Genomic DNA, 13199 nt, shown 5'->3' on the forward strand with positions numbered 1-13199 from the left:
TTGCACTTTTAATTTTTCATTGATACGTGCACAGCTATCAAAGGGAAACTCACTTCTGCCTGGATGTCTTGTGTGTTAAATAAAATGTCCTTACATAGCTCATCATTTTCTTTGAGAAACTTATATGTGGTGATCATATCCCCGAGTCCGCACCAATAACCCACACATCACCCAACATCTGTTTTCAAATCATAGCTCGCATCTAATTTACTGTCATTTTTTTTTGCAGAAAACTAAGTTTTGGGAATATGCACAAAGTCAGCAATTACTATTCGTATCATCAAAGTTATTCTCAGAGTTTTTTTTTTAGTTTAAAAGAATACTTCCACCATCCTACATCCATATTGAGAGACAGAATGTAAACATAACTTGGTTATTGCATCTAGTTTTTAAAAGGGTTTGAATAAGAAGTCATGTTCCATAAAAAATACTTTAGAGCATCCATTATTTATGAGCAGTAAGAGGAAAACGGGATCCACACATACAATTTCCAAGCATTACAACGCTAACGAGGTAAACATAACATAAAAAACGACAATAATGTAGTATGCTTTTAGTCGGCTAGACAAAACTTAACATAACAGATATGATTTCACAGAGTTTTAACCTTTGCCAGTTTTTCAATGTTTTCTCTTCACTTGTGCTAAGTGAGCCAGACAAAATGTGGCATTGCATTCCCTCTGGAAGACAGAAGAGTTTGGGGAGACGCAATCACTACCTACATTACCTCCTCCTCTTTCTCTTGTTAGTCAATAAATATCCTTTGCATCATTTCTTGACTAAAATAGCACTCCAAAACATATGTGGTCATCTTTATTGTCATTGTTCCACTTAGAGTCAACAATTTGTTTCGCAGGGACGAGTTATGTATAGTGACGAGATTTCACGGTGAACACAGTTTTAAGAGAGTTCACAGTGTATTAATTACGGTCGTGGATATGTTATGTTATGTTTATGAAGATCATTGTTTCTTATTTTTACCCATTTCACTACGTCCTGCTTTTCAGTCTTCTCATGTTCTTTCAAATAAAGTTTGCTTACTGTTTTCCAGTAGATTCGCTTCACACTACATATGTTAATCAACTTTCAAATTCTTTACAACTTCAGTTCAGTTTCTTTTCAATATCACAGCTTTTTGTTGTTTCTCCTGTCAGTATCTAGTTCATGACCTCGTATTATCGTTGCAACCCGTTCTCGCAAATTCGTAAAGTCAATATTGACTTATTAACTACGTGCATAGGTGATATACTAAACATAATAGATACCCTTAAAAAGATTCATAGAAAACACCGACCTTACCTAACCTTGTTAGTATCTTAAGATAAGCATCTTATTGCTTCGTAATTACAATTATTACTTAAGCTATACCTATTATAGGTTAGGTAATAATTGTAATTACGAAGCAATAAGATGCTTATCTTAAGATACTAACAAGGTTAGGTAAGGTCGGTGTTTTCTATGAATCTTTTTAAGGGTATCTATTATGTTAAGTATGTCACCTATGCACATATTTAATAAGTCAATATTGACTTATTAAATTTTCGAGAACGGGTTGTATCAATGTCATTACTGTCTGTCAACACGTGCACTTGACTTTACTTATTTATATTTTCTCATTCTTTTCAAATAATTTATATTCGGTAGCCATGTGATGTGCACAAAATAATATGAACTAACTAAAAATCATCATCATCAACCGTGTATTGGCTGGTTTAGACATTCAGTTTACAACTCAGTAAGTGTTTACGGACCGCGGGAATCACTTCGTGCCCTCATTTCAGTTTAACTTAAAAATTTTCCATCTTAAATTAAATAATACTATCATCAACCCAGTATTGGGCTCTCGGGCATTCAGTTAACCACTTGGTAAGTGTTTACTGAACGTCGAAATCATTTCCTGTGTGCTCATTTTTAGTTGAACCCGTCTCCACTCCAAACCGGACCTGCGGTCCGAGTCGGGACCGTAGGTCCTGACTGGTTTGGAGTGGAGTGGAGTTTACTGAGTTGTAAACTGAATGTCTAAGCCAGCCAATACACAGTTGATGATGATGATTTTTAATTAGTTAAAATTATTTTGTGCACATCACATGGCTACCGAAATAAATTATTTGAAAAGAATGAGAAAACATAAATAAGTAAAGTCAAGTGCACGTGTTGACAAACAGTAATGACATTGATAATACGAGGTCATGAACTAGATACTGACACGAGAAACAACAAAAAGCCGTGATATTGAAAAGAAACTGAACTGAAGTGGTATCTCAACAGAATTGTACCTAGTTATGTTATAACATAATTTATCTCCCTACAACCTCACCCATCCAAGATCTCACATACTTAGATAATGCAGATTTGTTCTATAATTTGCACCCATTTTCTCACATCCCAACCTGCAACCTTACCTAACCTTTGCTCATTATTTCTTTCATTTACATCCATATCCTCACACAAAACCCTACCTAACGACAGTTCATCCATTACGAGCACTAACCATAACTCAAACCCAAGTTGGTCATTTTATGCTATTTCCCAAATAAGCTAGTTCATTTGCCCCTAAGATATTATACACCCTATCTTATATCACAATACTGTAGTCTCCGTGGCGTAGTGGTAAGATGCTCGCCTGGCGTTCCACAAGCACTTTGTTCTGGGTTCGTATCCTGACTTGATGTTCGTATCGGGAGGATTTACTGGGCGCAAATCCTTCACTGTAGCCTCTGTTTAACCCAACAGTAAAATGGATACTTAGTTGTAAAAACGATTCTTCGCAGGGGTCGTATTCCAGGGAACATAGGATTAAGGACTTGCCTGAAACGCGATGCGTATATTGGCTGTACAAGAATGCAACAACTCTTGTATATATAAATAAATAAAAACTTCACTATATAGTTGAAACATGCTACACTGTGATCTATAGCAAGTGATGTTATTTGTTATTTTCCATTCATCAAAAGCCATTTCTCCCAGCATATTAATAAGTTTTAGCAATTTATAATAATAATAACCAAAATTAGCCTAACCTATCATAACTAAAGCTAAATTTATCCTATGCCATCCAAAGTTAGCCTACTTTAAATAAATTCAACCAAATTTACCCTGTGCATAACACAACCAAAGGAAAATTTTACTAAATTTAACAGTTTGACTTATCCGATCAAAATTCATTTTCTGTCTATTTCCAACATTCATTTGCCATGAAATCTTCCCCATTCTTAACACCACTGTACTCTGTTAAGACTTCTTCCATCTAGCTGTTTTCAACATCAAATTGCAAAACAGCTTACCTTATTCTCAGCACCATTCAACTCTGTTAGTACTGTGTCTTGCTATTTCCATCATTCATTCGCCTAACATCCTACCCTAATCTCAATACAATTCAACTCTATTAGTACCGAGACTGACTAACTAACTCCAACATTCAATTACCACACATCCTACCCGATATTCAACACCATTCAACTCTGTAAGAGTCATCTCTGACTAGTTATATCCAACATCCAGTCCTTGCATAGCCTACTCCCATCCTTAATACCCTCCCATGCTGTTAGTGTTGTATCTGTCCAGTTGTTTCCAACAACCAGTCCCCTCTCCTAATTCAACCTAATCTAACGCCACTAAAGCTAAATTTTATTAAATTTAACAAAATTTAACCTATTCCCATCTAAATTGAGTCAAATTTCAAGCATACCCAACAAAATTTTGCCTAATTATAACAAACCCAAGCTGAATTTAACTGTTAGAGCTGTTAACGTCTATATCCAACATTCAATCCACCCAGGGATAGAGCTCATTTTTGCATATATATTTCTAGAAGTGTGTTGTTACTGGCCATTTTCTTCATAGTTCCACAACTCAACCACCTGGGACCTATCCTCTAATACGAGATATTCTTAGGAAAGTGTTGTGTTTGGATGTAAACCCAACTGACCTGTATCTAACCTGTCTTGATCTTTGTTCATTGTTGTTAGGAAAGTGTTGTTTTGGACATGAACTCGAGCACCCAAACTGCCTTGACCTAACCTCTAATATAACATATTCTTAGAAAAGTGTTGTTTTGGACTTCAACTCAAGCACCCAAACTGCCTTGACCTAACCTCTAATATAACATATTCTTAGAAAAGTGTTGTTTTGGACATGAACTCAACCGCCCTGGACCTAACATCTGTTACCATGATCTTGGTTCAGTAACCTCTAATACCTTTGTCAGTGCTCATTTAAACTGTGTTTTTATAATTTGTTTATTATTGGGTATTTTTCCCTATCTTGAGGATATCTTGAGATGATTTCGGGGCTTTAGTGTCCCCGCGGCCCGGTCCTCGACCAAGCCTCCACCCCCAGGAAGCAGCCCGTGACAGCTGACTAACTCCCAGGTACCTATTTACTGCTAGGTAACAGGGGCAGTCAGGGTGAAAGAAACTTTGCCCATTTGTTTCTGCCTCGTGCGGGAATCGAACTCGCGCCACAGAATTACGAGTCCTGCGCGCTATCCACCAGGCTACGAGGCCCCTCTACATTAATTTAACCCAACCAACCTTAATGTAACTTCTCATACCTGGAATCTGGACTCTATTTTACATCATATTCTTAGGAAAGCGGTATTATTCACTATAACCATACCATTAACATAACCTAATTTTTCTTAACCTAACCCGTAACTGGGTTTAACCCCTCCCCAACCTCGAAATTATGCTATTTTTAAGGTAAGAATATATTATCACATAACCTAATTTACCCTAATTTATAAAATGTAGAAGGGCTTTAAAATTATATGTATGTGAGGCTATTTACATATGAACTTTAAGAATATTAGGAAGGGATTTAATCTAATCTATAATTGTATACATTTTTATATGTTCTATTGATAAAAATTGTACATGATAATTGTCTCTCCCCTATTGACAGGTCTAACTGATTGATTTGAAAATGAAAATATAAACATCAGCAATATTACAGAGCTAGGTAATATAAATAATGAGAGCAACAGTGAGAAAGAGTTCATAAATGAAGGAATTGGGATGAAAGACGGAGATGGCTCCAATAAAGAGGTAGACAAGACAGGCACAGGTATAAATACCCTGAAAAAAGTAAAAACTGAAAATATTTGCAAATTCTATGCACAAGGAATATGCAAATATGGGAAATTTGGAGCAAAATGCACTTTTCTGCATCCTCGAACAAGAACATGTTGGCGAGGGGTACATGCCGTTTTGGAACAGAGTGTAGATACTTCCACCCTAAATTATGTAAATTTTCAACTAGAGACTAAAAATGCTACAATCTTTTGTGTCCGGAATTCCATGTGAGAGGTACACAGCGTTATAGACGGGAAGATCAATATGACACTACTGGAAATTTTTTAGAGGAAGGCAGAAACAGAGTAGAACATGTAAGAAAGAGGAACAGTCAGATGGAACCACTGCAAGATTACAGAAGGGAAGGGAGATACCCTCATGACTGGAATACAAATTATTAACAAGTGCACAGGTTCTACACCACACAAAACCCGTACTAATACCAAAACTGGACGAAACACACCCTGGACCTGGGTGGAGATGGACTACCAAAGCCCACCAGAAGTGACACACAATGTGGGAAATCTTTCATATTTGCAAACGTATAAGGCGTGAAACCAAAATCAAGAAATAAAGTTAAGTTCATAAATGGCCTCCTAATAGAATCGAACTCAATATTTGGTGCATTTACAGAAACCCACACAACAGACCACATGGATAGTGATATCTGGATCCTAAATTATAATCTATATAGATTTGACAGAGTAATTAGATTAAGTGGAGGAGTAGGTCTGTATATTAAAGAGGAGCTGGCATACACAGAGCTCCTGAACTCGTCCAATGAGGTGGTAGAGGTACTTGGAATTAAGGTAGAAAATATTCATCTACTTATTATTTTAATATACAAACCGCCAGATGCAACAGTTGAGGAATTCACTGAACAGATCCACAGAATAGAGAATATCCTTGATAACCTAGCAAACCCAGTACCAGATATTATCTTCCTTGGAGACTTTAATCTACCCAGTTTAAAATGGAGAATAGTAAACAATAACATTATAGCAGGAAATCAACCTGGAAATAACCAACCACAGGTCAGAGAACTAATGATATTCTGTGACAAATTCTCGCTCAGTCAGCAGATTACATAACCAACTAGGAACGAAAACACGCTGGACCTGATATTCATGAACAATGATGAGCTAATCAGAGACATTACTGTCTCAGACACTACGTACTCGGACCACAAGCTCATTGAAGTGCAAACTGACATTAATAACGGTAGTAGGCCCAAGAGAAACAACAAGCGAGAAGGGTTATTCAATAAATTCAATTTTAATAATAAAAGAATAGACTGGGAGAAAATAAACAGGGAACTTACAAACTTTGAATGGGAAAATGTTCTAAGAAATAAAAATCCTACACAAGGAATAGAAAAACTGACTTCTGAAGCATATGAAGTCTGTCTGAAACATGTTCCTTTGAGGAAAGCCAGAAAGAGGTCCAGTGTAGAGAGAGAACGCAGACGACATTACAAAAGAAGGAAGAAATTAACGGAAATGCTTAAGCAGATGCGACTTTCCATAAAAGAAGGAATAATTTAAACAGGGAGATTGAAGAAATTGAACAGAGACTGAAGTATTCATATCAGACTGAAGAAAGGCAACTAGAACAGAAAGCAATTCAAGAAATAAAGAAAAACCCAAAATATTTTTTTACATATGCTAAATCAAAAGCAAAAACCACTGCCAGTATTGGACCTATTCGTATAAGTGAAGGTTCATACACTGAGGATGACAAAGAAATTAGCGAAATCCTAAAAAAGCAGTATGAGGACATGTTTAGCACTCTGATACACAGCATGAAAGTGGATGATCCAAACAACTTCTTTATGCGTGATATCCAAACACCTGTAAATATAACTGATATCAACACGAGCGTAGCAGATTTTGAAAGAGAAATTGACAATATGCCCATGCACTCGGCCCCAGGTCCAAACTCATGGAATTCAATATTTATAAACAAATGCAAAGTGCCAGTAGCACAGACACTCAGTATAGTGTGGAGGAAGAGCTTGGACACGGGTAAGATACCAGATGCGCTGAAAGCAGCAGACATAGCCCCTCTACACAAGGGAGGGAACAAAGCATTGGCAAAGAATTATAGACCAGTTGCACTATCGTCCCACATAATAAAAGTATTTGAGAGAGTGATCAGGAGTCAGGTCACTAGATTCATGGAAACCAATGACCTCCACAACCCAGGCCAACATGGATTCAGAGCGGGAATATCATGCCTCTCACAGCTACTTGACCATTACGACAAAATCATTGAGGCATTATGTTATAAAAATATTGTGGAGCTGCTATGGGAGAACTGGTTCTATTAAGGGGTAAGGGTAGTTAGAAGACAGAGTTATCAAATATGGGAGAGCTAAAAGGCCCGGCCCCCAAAATAAACTATCCACAGTAATAATAACTTGCTACTAGACCATACATGTCAGTCTAAGGGTTGATCAATGCACTCCCATACAGGACGAAGGAATACTCTGTTCTAAGGTACTTATTTATTAACCCCTTAACAACCTCCCATATACACTCACACCAATAACAATAATAATAATAACTTTACCACACTACCTTACGTTAAAAGCTATCTTACGTTAAAAGGTCCACATAGGCAGGATACAAGGTTTTACACTGAACACAAGCTAGGGTAAAGCTCTACTACTGAATAACTTGAAGTTAGAGTCAGCTTAGGGTAGGGGACCACGTGGTTCCAATGGGACCCCCTTTAGAATACTAGTAATATAAACTCTACAAACACCTACTACACACAAAATATCCTACTCTACACATAGAACATGAATATGCCAGACATGCATAATAATGTGCTCAATATACTTATCTTGAACAAGACACAGAAATAAGGAAACAAAGAGGAAGGGTAGGAAGTTCCTGTCCACACCACGCCAGCTCAGAAAAAGATGGAGTCTCTCTCCTTCATCCCCCCAGCTGGCTGCTGCCGGCAGACTGCTCAACTAATCGTACCGCAGCCCTATACCAAGTTTACTCAGGTTTACTTTACCAATGATTAGAAAGTATTAGTGAGCATAGTTGGTGCCTATGTTATTATTTAATAATCAACCCCCAGCTCAGTCTTTAAATGCTCTTTAAGAAACAAGAAAAGTCTTACGTCTGGCAGGGAAGATACAAACAATGACGCATAGGGTTGCGTTCAGCTATACTATAGGAAAGTTTAATAACTCAATTTTGACCTCTGGTTTCCACTGAAGAACCCAGGGTCGTAACACATTAGAAGAAAAACAGAATGCATATGTTGTATACACAGACTTTCAAAGGCATTCGACAAATGTGATCATGGAGTGACAGCACACAAAATGAGGTCAATGGGAATAACTGGTAAAGGTGGACGCTGGATACTCAATTTCCTGTCGAACAGAACACAAAGGGTAACAGTCAATCAAATAAAATCGAGTCCGAGCACAGTTAAAAGCTCTGTACCTCAAGGTACAGTCCTTGCACCACTGCTGTTCCTTATTCTCATATCAGATATAAACAAAAATACAAGTCACAACTTCGTGTCATCCTTTGCAGATGGTACAAAAATCAGCATGAAAATTACCTCTGCTGAAGACATTGTAAAACTACACACAGATATTAACAAAGTTTTCGACTGGGCAGCAGAAAATAACATGATGTTTAACAGTGATAAATTCCATGTACTCAGATACAGCAAAAATGAGGATCTGAAAAATAATACAGGGTACAAAACACAATCGAATCTGCCCATAGTAGGAAAAAAGCATGTCAAGGATCTGGGAATAATGATATCCGACGACCTTACGTTTAGGGAGCATAACCAAGCAAATATTGCGTCAGCCAGAAAAATGATAGGATGGATTATGAGAACCTTCAAATCCAGGGATCCCATCACAATGGTTGTACTCTTCAAGTAACTTGTGTTGTTCCGACTTGAGTACTGCTCAGTACTCACTTCCCCCTTCAGAGCAGGAGAGATTGCTGAAATAGAGGGAATACAGAGAACATATACGGTACGCATAGACAAGATAAAGCACCTAAATTATTGGGATCGTCTCAAAGCCCTCCAAATGTACTCACTAGAAAGGAAACGAGAGAGATACCAAATAACATACACATGGAAAATGCTGGAGGGCTAGGTCCCAAATCTACACAGTAAAATAACAACGTACTGGAGTGAACGATATGGAAGAAAAGGTAGAATAGAACCAGTGTAGAGCAGAGGTACCATTGGCACAATCAGAGAACACTGTATACAGATCAGAGGTCCCCGGTTGTTCAACATCCTCCCAGCGAGCATAAGAAATATTGCCGGAACAACCGTGGACATGTTCAAGAGGAAACTAGATTGTTTCCTCCAAGGAGTGCCGGACCAACCGGGCTGTGGTGGGTATATGGGCCTGCGGGGCGCTCCAAGCAACAGCCTAGTGGACCAAACTCTCACAAGTCAAGTCTGGCCTCGGGCCGGGCTTAGGGAGTAGAATAACTCCCAGAACCCCATCAACCAGGATTTATTGTGCATATACTTGTAATACCCAAGCATCAGATGTCTGACCCATGTGTCCCTTTTGAATGCCGTCAGTAATAGGAAGCAGCTTTAAATGATTTGTAGTCATTTGACATTATAAAGTGAGGTTCATTTCCCAAGAAAAACCGTTATCCATCAATTAGGATATTTCACATCTCTTGATGCGATTAACTCTTGTATGACACTAATCAACAAGAAAATAAGCCACAAGTGTAATGAAGTTCTTGAATAAATTAATTTAGAGCCTTAGAGCATTGTTACTGTGAAACCTAGTTCCGGAGAAATTGCCACTCGCTAACGGTTACTCCAGTAAACGACACTAGCTAATACACTAATTATATATTTTGATGAGAAACTGTTAAAGATTCTCTTTGATTAAGTTTTGCATACACTAAGTAGGGCGTGACCTTAGATACTTGTGCTTGAGACGAGCACTCATCTGTGAGACGTCACTCGCAGAGTTACACCCAGGAAGCTTACCGCTGCTCAGGTCACTGTGGGTTCCTTAGATAACTTCCTGCAAGCCGCCTGCCATATTCAAATAGGCGAGACAGCTGAGTGGACAGCGCTTCGGATTCGTAGTCTTGAGGTTCCGGGATCGATCCCCGGTTGAGGCGGAAACAAATGGGCAGAGTTTCTTTCACCCTGATGCATCTGTTCACCTAGCAGTAAATAAGTACCTGGTAGTTAGACAGCTGCTATGGGCTGCTTCCTGGGGGTGTGTAGCAAAAAGGAGGCCTGGTTAAGGACCGGGCCGCGGGGACGCTAAGCCCCGAAATCATCTCAAGATAACGTTTCAGTGCAGAATGTGGTCAGAAATATGTAGTATCTCTCCTACACTCTGTCACACCTGTTAGGAGGTGACGTTACCCAGGTTACTCACCCCAATGGCAACCACTAAATATTTAATCTGGTACACAAATGCATCTATTGACGTAATCTTTCAGGACGGAACATTTGGTTTTAGGCTACAGTCATTGATTAATTGAATGATGAAGATTAAGCCACCCAAGAGGTGACATGGGCACGAATAGCCCATAGTGGTAGATTTTTTGGAGTGAATGTGATCTTTGGTAGTGAATTATAACGTGCTGTCTTATATAATCGATCACTTTTTTTAGTGATTATATTAAGACAATTGTAAAGTGCGATACTAAAGTTGTTGAATTGGAATGTATAAAATGTGACCTTAGCCATATGCAGGCGATGAGTCACAATAACGTGGCTAAAGTATGTTGACCAGACCACACACTAGAAGGTGAAGGGACGCCGACGTTTCGGTCCGTCCTGGACCATTCTCAAGTTGATTGTGAGACTTGAGAATCACAATTGACTTGAGAATGGTATAGGACGGACCGAAACGTCGTCGTCCCTTCACCTTCTAATGTGTGTGGTCTGGTCAACCTTAGCCATATTTGACAGTGAGAGAATATCTAGTGCCGTGCATAATTTTGTACAAATTGCAACGGCTGATATAGATTATAGATATTAATTTCAAGATACAATTGACTGTTCTGATCAACAGAGATCGACCCGAAGATCCTGGACGTGTCTAAAATGACGAAGACGGGTCTGCAGGTCTCCGTGATGAGTAACTTGACCCACCCTTCCCACGTTGTGTTGGGTCAGGGCATCCCCATCCTTCCCCGGGCCTACACAGCCATACAAGTCTCCCTCACTGTGGTCAGTCTTTATTCTTTTCCATATTCGTCACATTGGTAATATTTTCCTGTTATATCCCGGGCAGGACAGAAATGGTTGGACACATTTCCTTTCACCTAATGCTGCTGTTCACCTAGCAGTAAGTAGGTACTCAGGAGTTAGGCAGCTTGTTGTGGGGTTGCATTCTGGGTCGGGTCAGTAATTCGACCTGGGGGGGGGGGAGACCTCGATATAAGCCTAACGTGTATAAATACACACTGACTGCCTGTCCACCGACACAATGATTTATTATTATAATTATATTAATAGAAAAAATATACAATTTAGTGATATTTTTACTTGAGATGATAATTTTTTCAGGGTTATTAATTATTAGTAGAAAAGTAATAATACAGCATATGGCTGTAACGAGATTTCTATTCTTTTACAGCAAGTTTCCTAGTTTTGCAATGTCAGAGTTAATATTAATTGGGCAACCATCTGAATATGAGTGAGTCTTAGGGGTCACGGTACATATCTGACAGACTATGTTTCTTAGTTTCCTTGAACATATACGGCTTGGTATCCAGCAAGTCTCTACACTTTATAATGCTCGAAATGATATACACTCACTGTGGAATTTCATTACCATAGGCTTAGAAGAGGTAAAGATTAATGAGCCATTAGAACGCTCTGAGAGTTAACAACAGTAGTGGGATGTATAGTTTAGCAGTGATTTTTGGTTTGCCCCAGAAAATGAACAGCTTATCAGTGATTTTTTGGTTTGCTCCTGAAAATGAACATATTAGCGGTGATTTTTCATTTTTGGCCCAGGAAAATAGACATATTAGCCATGATTTCTTCGTTTTTTTTTTAGAAAATCATTGCTAAGCTGTGGGGTTCCAGGTAAAACCTTTTCAGTTTTTATTCCTTGCTCTGTCACACCCGTTTAAGACCGAAATATTTTCAGATTATAGTTTACGACCAAAATTTTTTCAGAGACCATTTTCAGCAAATATGTTCATAGAAGTCTTGTTAAGGAAAATAGACCCCTTAGCAATAACTTTTAGTTTTAAATACATTTACTGCTGTTTCACCCATTTAAGACCGAATTTCTTCAGAGAGACCAGTTTAAGACTGAAATTTGTCAGAAGCAAGTTTTGAACCGATATTTGACAGAGTCCAGTTGAAGACCGGAATTTGTCAGAGACCAGTTTAAGATTGAAATTGTTCAGAGACGAGTTTAAGATAAAAATTCTTTAAAGTTTTAATCCTCACTGCGTTCCAAAAGAGTTCTTATGGATATACATAAACTCTACAAACTTGAGGAAATATTTTAAAAAGTTCATTAGATATTAGCTCTTGAACCCAGATCTTTACGTTTATAAGTGTAGTTTCGCTACTAATAACCCAATTTAAAATTGTCATATTTCAGATGTAGTAATGAAAGAAAAACGTTTTACCGAGTTCTAGCCCCCATCCCCGCCTTAGCCCCCTCTCGTTAGTATCTATTCAAATCCCCTGAAAATTAAACCCGCTGTATTTCAGACATAGTAAAATACAACAATTTAGATACCGAGCTCCAGCTCATGTCCTTGCCTTACTTTAACCGTAGAACTTCAATAATATCAGATAAATTCCCCGAAATTTAACCCAACTTTATTTCTGACATAGTAAATAAGGTCAAGGCAATTACCGAACTCCAGCTCCGGTCCACCGCCTTATTTAATTCGCACAACTTCTTTACTAACTGTCCAACTCCCCTTAAATTTAATCCCGCCATATTTCAGATTCAGTCAAATAATTAAAGACATTAACCGAGTTTCAGCTCATGTCTTCTACCTTAGTTCATTCGTACATCTCCCTTATTATCAGTTCAAATGCTCTAAAATTTAAAACAGTTATACTTCTGCAGAGTAGGTAAGAAACAAAGAGTTACCATATTCTAGCTCCCAT

The 13199-nt window shown here is 38.3% G+C and overlaps 1 protein-coding gene across 1 annotated transcript in view; it reads left to right on the forward strand.

The window, feature by feature from the left end:
• The window catches only part of LOC123768307 (uncharacterized), a 131607-nt gene that overhangs the window by 10632 nt on the left and 107776 nt on the right, over nt 1-13199 (forward strand). Inside the window, exon 2 of the mRNA XM_069307198.1 lies at nt 11128-11285. Coding sequence (XP_069163299.1) covers nt 11128-11285 — 158 coding nt within the window. The remainder of the gene's footprint in view (nt 1-11127; nt 11286-13199) is intronic.

Source organism: Procambarus clarkii, chromosome 59, assembly GCF_040958095.1.
Source record: "Procambarus clarkii isolate CNS0578487 chromosome 59, FALCON_Pclarkii_2.0, whole genome shotgun sequence".
NCBI lineage: Eukaryota > Metazoa > Arthropoda > Malacostraca > Decapoda > Cambaridae > Procambarus > Procambarus clarkii.